This window comes from Octopus sinensis, linkage group LG18 (genome assembly GCF_006345805.1).
Source record: "Octopus sinensis linkage group LG18, ASM634580v1, whole genome shotgun sequence".
NCBI lineage: Eukaryota > Metazoa > Mollusca > Cephalopoda > Octopoda > Octopodidae > Octopus > Octopus sinensis.
Window position 1 is genome coordinate 11,879,927 of NC_043014.1, and position 8,474 is coordinate 11,888,400.

The 8,474-nt window shown below is 39.1% G+C and overlaps 1 protein-coding gene across 1 annotated transcript in view; it reads left to right on the forward strand.

The window, feature by feature from the left end:
- The window catches only part of LOC115221481 (fibroblast growth factor 1), a 30,368-nt gene extending 23,309 nt beyond the window's left edge, over window positions 1-7,059 (forward strand). Inside the window, exons 4-5 of the mRNA XM_029791673.2 lie at window positions 5,357-5,460; window positions 6,555-7,059. Of these exons, the coding sequence (XP_029647533.1) occupies window positions 5,357-5,460; window positions 6,555-6,740 (290 nt within the window). The 3' untranslated portion in view covers window positions 6,741-7,059. The remainder of the gene's footprint in view (window positions 1-5,356; window positions 5,461-6,554) is intronic.
- The last annotated feature ends 1,415 nt before the right edge of the window (window positions 7,060-8,474 follow it).

Consider the following 8,474-nt stretch of genomic DNA (forward strand, 5'->3'; position numbering starts at 1 on the left):
GTACCAGTTACGCACTGGAGTCGATGTAATCGACTTAATCCGTTTGTCTGTCCTTGTTTGTCCCCTCTGTGTGTAGCCCCTTGTGGGCAATAAAGAAATAAGAATGGTTGTTTCATCTTTGGTTACTTGTGCTCCCTAATACTTTCTGAACGTTACTAGGACAGTGAGCTGGCGGAACCTTTCGCACACCGAATAAAACGCTTAAGGGCAGAATGCTTGCCGTTCTTAGTTCAAATCTCGCCGAGGTTGACTAAGCCTTTTATTCTTTCCGGGCTAATAAAATAGGTACTATTTAGACACTGGGGTTGATGTAATCGACTTGTCCCTTGCTTGTTCCTGCTGACCTTGTGCCCAAATTTTACACCTATATTTTTGAGTGCTTCAGCTAGGTGATCTAACAGTCATAATTAGTAAAGTGATGATGAACAGGTTTTTTTAAAGATGTTTAGTTATGTTCTTTCATCATCTTTTATTTGTTTCAGTCATTAGACTGTGGCCATGCTGAGGCACCGCCTTGAAGAATTTCATTTGAACGAATGGATCCCAGAACAATTTTTAACGCCTAGTACTTATTTTATCGGCGTTACGAAGGCGTGTGCAAACCATACTGATTGACAAGCGGTGGTGGAGGACAAACACACACACGCACGCACACACACACGCACGCACACATACACACACACACACACACCACACACACACACACACACACACACACACACACACACACACACACATTTTAGGAATTTAAAAGTTATGGTCGGTCATAGAGTGAGCACCTATAAAACACTTAGCAGTATAAGGTGACTCATTAGACTCAAATGGCTGAAGGTGCATAACCTCTCTACAACCGAAGGAAGCGATACATAACAGTCAGTTGGTTTTGTAAACAAAAAATAATCTGTCCCTGCTGGGGGAGGGACGGGGTTATCCTCCTTACATCGACTCCAGTGTTGGTAAGTTTACGCCTCCGTACATAGCTGTTTGGCAAAAAAAAAAAAATCCTATAAAATTATTTCTAGACTTAAAGAGAAAAATAAGTACTATGGTAGTTTTGTTCAAGCAACACCCTTCAAGACAGTGCCCCAGCATGGTCGGAGTCCAGTGACCTAAACAAGTAAAAGAAGGTAAATAAGTACAAAACAGCCCCTAAAAAGCACTGTAGCGATAAAATAGCCCAGTATTGATAAAGCAGTAGATTCAAGACTTCTATGCACTTCTATAAAAATTGAAAAAATTTGAAATAATTTGAAGTACACCTTTGAAAGTATAATGGCGAAAAATCATACTTTAGTAATCACGAAGCGATAAACGATATCCTTAGAAATTTCACTGGTCATGTTCTGTATTTGGCGTGGAAGGGAAGTACTGACACTCGAAAGGGAGGATATAAGTAATATCTTTACGGTCTTACCTTTGAGACCGTATATGTGCGTGTCCAGACACAATATTATATATATATATATATATATATATATTATATATATAGTGGCTGTGTGGTAAGTAGCTTGCTTACGAACCACATGGTTCCGGGTTCAGTCCCACTGCGTCGCACCTTGGGCAAGTGTCTTCTACTATAGCCTCGGGCCGACCAAAGCCTTGTGAGTGGATTTGGTAGACGGAAACTGAAAGAAGCCCGTTTTATATATGTGTATATATGTATGCGTGTGTGTTTGTGTGTCTGTGTTTGTTCCCCCTCCCTAACATCGCTTGACAACCGATGGTGGTGTGTTTACGTCCCCGTAACTTAGCGGTTCGGCAAAAGAAACCGATAGAATAAGTACTAGGCTTACAAAGAATAAGTCCTGGGGTCGATTTGTTCGAAATTAAAGCGGTGTGCTCCAGCATGGCCACAGTAAATGACTGAAATAAGTAAAAGAGTAAAAGATATATATATAGTATATATATATATATATATATATATATATATAATATAGTATAGATATATATATATATATAACGTGATCACGTGACCGACCAGTCCATCCGATGTAGTTACACATCGCGTCACAATGCGTTCGCATTGTTTTAGCCTTCGAATGACGCCACCCCGATGGCTAAGCGAGCAGGCCAATATATATATATATATATATATATATATATATATATATATACATATATATATATAGTAAGAATTTACAAAAAAAAATAGAAAGACGAAGACGGGTGTGTAAACAACAAACAGATGTATTAGTTTAACGCTCGGGAAGTGAGAAAGTCTTTTACGTTTCGAGCCTACGCTCTTCCACAGAAAGGAACACAGAAATAAACATGGAGAGAAAACAAATAATAAAGACAGAAAATGGAATGTACGTGAAATTTTGTTACTCACAACAACCATTTCAATCCATCCTGCATCGATTCCTCGCAGGTGAGGTACTGTGCGACAGTTCCGAAACAGCTTCATGCATTTCACCGAAGACGTCTTTCCTTCTCCTATGTTTCCGACGAAGAGCTCCGCTCGAAACGTTAAACCCTCCTTCTTCCCTTCTTTCCTGAGCGTCCAATAATATTTTATTTGTTCCACGTCCTCGCGTTGTTGTGTTTTTTTTGTTTTTTTGCGTTTTCTTGTTTGGATTAACTATATATATATATATATATATATATATAGGGAGAGAAATTTTAATTATTTATTTATGCCCCCTTTTCAAGCCTAGCCAAGCTCATAGGCCCAGTTTCTCGGTTTCTATCGCGTATGTGTTCTATCCAGCTGGACGGGACGCCAGTCCATCGCAGCGTTACTCAAGAAACAGAAAGAAAGAGTGAGAGGAAGTTAGAGCGAAAGAGTACAACAGGGGTCACCACCACCCCTGCCGGAGCCTCGTGGAGCTTTAGGTGTTTTCGCTCAATAGACACACACAACGCCCGGTCTGGGAATCGAAACCGCGATCCTCCGACCGCGAGGTCCGCTGCCCTAATCACTGGACCATTGTGCCTCCAGTTAGCTAGCTAGATATAGATATCAATTTGATGTGCATTTACAAATTTTGTACATTTTGTATATAAGCTTATTCAAGCCGAAAAATAACTTACAATCTTCCACGCCAATGATAATCACGTACGAGAATAAAATCTACGTTATTGGCAGTACATGAAGTAACATCTTTTTCTAGTTACTTGGTGGTGGTGGTGGTGGGGGGGATTATGAATATTCTAAATTATTATATAGAGTGTCAATACATTAGATGTTCGTAACGAATATGATAGAAGTAGTAAAAATAATAGCGAATCAAAATATATTAGATTAACGATACTGCTTATCTTTATTCCACTGGTAGCAGCAGGGACACCGCCAACAGTAATTCTTATATGGTAACCATAATAATCATGCTGTTCGTGATAGGTTCATTAATATTGTTATAGTTCGTAATAACGAGACTACCAAATCTGTAGTCGTGGAGGCGCAATGGCCCAGTGGTTAGAATAAATATCGGTCTTGAAATAAAGTGAAAGACGTACTGAGGGTTGATTCATTCGACAGAAAATTCTTCATGGTCGCAGTCTAATGACTGAAACAAGTAAAATATAAAAGGAGAGTGTAAAAATTTTCAGTGGAGGCGCAATGGCCCAGTGGTTAGGGCAGCGGACTCGCGGTCGGGGGATCGTGGTTTCAATTCCCAGACCGGGCGTTGTGTGTGTTTATTGAGCGAAAATACCTAAAGCTCCACGAGGCTTGACAGGTGGTGGTGGCGATCCCTGCTGTACTCTTTCGCCCCAACTTTCTCTCACTCTCTCTTCCTGTTTCTTGAGTAACGCTGCGATGGACTGGCGTCCCGTCCAGCTGGGGGGAGCACATACGCCACAGAAACCGGGAGACCGGGCACATGAGCCTGGCTAGGCTTGAAAAGGGCGCAGAAAAAAAATGTGTTGTTAAACAATCCATTGCCTTCGGTTTCAGTCCTACTGTGCGGCATTTTGTGCAAGGGTCTTGTACTATAGACCCAGGTTAACTAATGTCTGCGAGTGAACTTGGTAGACGGAAATTGTGTGGAATCCTGTCGTATGGGTGCAAGCGTGGATGTGTGGTGAGAAGTTTGCGTCCCAACCATATAGTCCCAGGTTCAGTCCCTCTGCATGGCATCTTGGGCACGTGTCTTCAACTATAGCGTCAGGCTGACCAAAGCCTTGTGAGTGGATTTAGTAGATGGAAACTGAAAGAAGTCCGTCGTATGTGTGTATATATATATATATATATATATATATATATATATATATATATATATATATATATATATATATCACGTGATCACGTGACCGACCAGGCTATCAGATGTTGCTACACATCGCTGGTCACAACCGATGCTAGTGTGTTTACGTCCCCGTAACTTAGCGGTTCGGCAAAACACACCGATAGAATAAGTACTAGGCTTACAAAGAATAAGTCCTGGGGTCGATTTGCTCGACTAAAGGCGATGCTCCAGCCTGGCCGCTGTCAAATGACTGAAACAAGTAAAAGAGTAACTGCAACGTAGGTGTTCTCTTTTTCACTGATCTTCAGCTTTATATTAACATCCGCTGGGCAGTTAATTTGAAATTAGGCATCCTCGCTTTCGGCCTCGTGAACCCCATCAAACCTATATATGTACGCATACGACGCATACATAAGTACATACATACACACACACACGCACGCATTGTTATGACCACGTGTGTATCGTTGGCGATTTTCTTTCTCCGTTTTCCCTTCCTTGGATCTTTCCTTTTTTTCTATGTTTCTGACGAAGAGCTCCGCTCGAAACGTTAAATCCTCATTCTTTCTTTCCTTTCCTGAGCGTCCAATAGCACTATATATGTTCTACGTCCTCGCGTTGTTGTGTTTTCTCTTTGTTCATGTTTGGAGTAACTACATATATATATTTCGTTTTTGGATTTGGTTTGCAAGATTCTTTATATGAGTTCGTGTGTTGAAGCATATTCTGTTGTGTCTGGGGAGAGTCATTTTCTTTTTGTGCCTTATAATTTAACACACTCACCGGTAAAATTTCCACTTATTTCTTATTTTTATTTTCACAAAATTTTCGTTGCGTCTTGCAACCTTTTCAATAGTCTTGACTCTGTTATTTACACTGCGTTCCTTTTTGTTTGTTTGTGCGCATGTGCGTGGGTCAGTGTGTGTGTGTGCCTATGCATGCATGCACGTACATATGTATGTGTGTATGTATGTATGCATGTGTATGTATGTATATATGTGTGTGTGTACATCTGTATGTATGTGTCCTGTATATTCATGTACTTGCATGTCCGTGTTTGCGTATTTTCTACGTATGTGTGCGTGTGAGCGTGTGTTTGTATATGTATGCACCTCTGTCTCCTTGTGTGTATATACAGTATATATATATACATTTTTTACTGACAGCTTTGTTGCAGTTTGAAACAGTGGATACAGGAATAGTAACAATCAAAGGAGTGCAGAGCGGCCGATACTTGGCATTCAATAGCAAAGGAGTTTTATGTGGTGTGGTAACTATATATTTTATTGCTTCTCTCTTCTTTTTTCATTGTCATTCTTTATCTCTCTCCTTTCCCCTCTCTATCTTTCCCCCCTCTCTCTCTGTCATTGTGCATGTCTGCGTGTGTGGACGCAGGAGCCCTAGTGCTTAGGGTGTTGGGTTCAAGATCACGTGATTATGGTTTCAGTTCTCAGATCGGCGAAGTGTTGCGTTCTTGAGCAAGACACTTCATTTCCCGTTGCTCCAGTTCATTCATGTATAAAATGGATAACCCTATAACAGACTGGGTGTTTGCCTGCCCACCCAACCAGCTGGGTGGTACCATTCGAAAGCTACATCAATGTGACGAAGCCGTATTGTGTCTATAACAACGTCCAATAGATGTCGCTACAGAGACACAGAGGCACAGTGATATATATATATCCTGTTGTGTCACTTCCTTAGTTGTTTGCTCAGCGAAACTTATATTATTAATGATGTTTGTATCAATATTATGAACTAGCACTATGACCTGACAACGCCGGATCATAGTGCTAGTGCATGCATATACAGCTGCGATTACTGTCCAAATCTCCAACCAATCACATACAGCTAGCTGGCATTCAATTAGTGTATCAAGTTTCGGGCATTTTGATTGGGTTTTGGATAGAAAATTCACAAAAAGTCACTTCTATTGATTTTTTAATGGCTTTGCGGGGTGACTGGGGAAATGTAAAGATGTGCACGACCACCTTTGGACGGTTTTGAATGACCATAGAAAGTGCGAGCCCTCTAACTGAAAAATTGTAGATTTGTATAAAGGACACATAGACAGACATTTTGCCGTTTATATAGAGAGATTAGATAAAACTTGCTGCTGTAAGCAACAAATGAACACCAAGCATCGTCTCGTGGCACACCTAGCATCGTCTCGTGGCACACCTAGCATCATCTCGTGGCACACCTAGCATCGTCTCGTGGCACACCAGTGTGCCGCGACATACCGATTGCAGAGCACTGATCTAGACAAAACGTTAATTAATATTTCAAAATGCTAATTAATATTTCGACCTCCTTTCCTCAACTTATTCTTTACTTTCCATTTCCATTCTTTTTTTTTTTCAGCCAACCAAAGATGAGTCTTGTAGTTTCCACGAAAGGATGAAAAGCCTATACACGCTTTACAAATCAGAGAAATATTCCAAGAAAAAATGGTTCCTTGCTATTAGCAAACGCGGCAGAATAAAGAACGGCAGAAAGTCACGAACACGAAAGAAACATTCCCAATTTTTACCAATAAAAGATATGTGAAGGAGTAACCAAGACGACCAGAATAAAGGAAATAACTAAAATAAATTATTGTAGCTGGAAAACAATAAAAACAAAAAACAAAAATGAAGCCAAAAACAAACAAAATAACAAATAAAAATGAAAAATATTATACAACTAACGAAAGAAAGTGAAACCTCTTGATCTATCAATGGTAAATTCTAGAATCATTTGTCTACCGTCCATTTATTAGAATTTCCTTCATTAATAAATATATGATCTGACGAAGGCTAGCAGGCCGAAACTTCGAAGTCATTGTCACCCTTTCTTGTAAAGATTTAATAAACATATTCTTTACTAAAATGTATAAATGTTCGGAATAATTTTTCAATTTAATATTGGAGTATTTTTTTACATATGACTTGACATAAAAACAAACATTCATATGTATGTATGTATGTATGTATGTATGTATGTATGTATGTATGTATGTATGCATGCATGCATGCATGCATGTATGTATGTATGTATGTATGTATGTATGTATTTTTGTATGTATGTATGCATGTATTATGTATGTATGTATGTATGTATTTATGTATGTATGAATGTATGTAGTATGTATTTATGTATGCATGTATGCATGTATGTATGTATTTATGTATGCATGTATGTATGTATGTACATATGTATGTATGTATGTATGTATGTATGTATGTATTTATGTATGTATGTATGTATGTATGTATGTACATACGTACGCACGTAAGTGTATATATGTGGTGTGCCACGTAAAATCATCATTTGAAATCTTTGTTCGTCATCTCACTAGAAGCTTCCTATCTTTGAGAATTGTGTTTTTCTATCGGTTTGAGATTCACTCTGGAACAAACTTATTGCATATGTCATGCATGATCGTCATAAAGTGCTGTAGCGTTATGATCGTCATAAGTGCTGTAGCTTTATGATCGTCATAAAGTACTGTAGCTTTATGATCGTCATAAAGTACTGTAGCTTTATGATCATCATAAAGTACTGTAGCTTTATGATCGTCATAAAGTGCTGTATCTTTATGATAGTCATAAGTGCTGTAGCATCATAATCGTCATAAGTGCTGTAGCTTTATGATCGTCATAAAGTGCTGTAGCTTTATGATCGTCATAAGTGCTGTAGCTTTATGATCGTCATAAAGTACTGTAGCTTTATGATCATCATAAAGTGCTGTAGCTTTATGATCGTCATAAAGTGCTGTAGCTTTATGATGGTCATAAGTGCTGTAGCTTTATGATGGTCATAAGTGCTGTAGCTTTATGATCGTCATAAGTGCTGTAGCTTTATGATCGTCATAAGTGCTGTAGCTTTATGATCATCATAAAGTGCTGTAGCTTTATGATCGTCATAAAGTGCTGTAGCTTTATGATCGTCATAAGTGCTGTAGCTTTATGATCGTCATAAGTGCTGTAGCTTTATGATCGTCATATGTGCTGTAGCTTTATGATCGTCATAAAGTACTGTAGCTTTATGATCGTCATAAGTGCTGTAGCTATGTGTAGAGAGTCTGGTAGACGAGTAGTGTTCCAAGACCATTTTTTGAATACCTTTCCAATCAGCCTTATGAAAGTTCAGGCAGGAAAGGAGTCGAATGCTTCTAGTAGCCTGCACACCTGCAGTTCTCTGTGGACTATACATTGTTAGTTCTATTAAGCTCGGGTCCGAGAAAGTAGCCATTGTCACCGTAACATTATGGATGAGCGTTTAGTTATTTGCGAAGCCAAG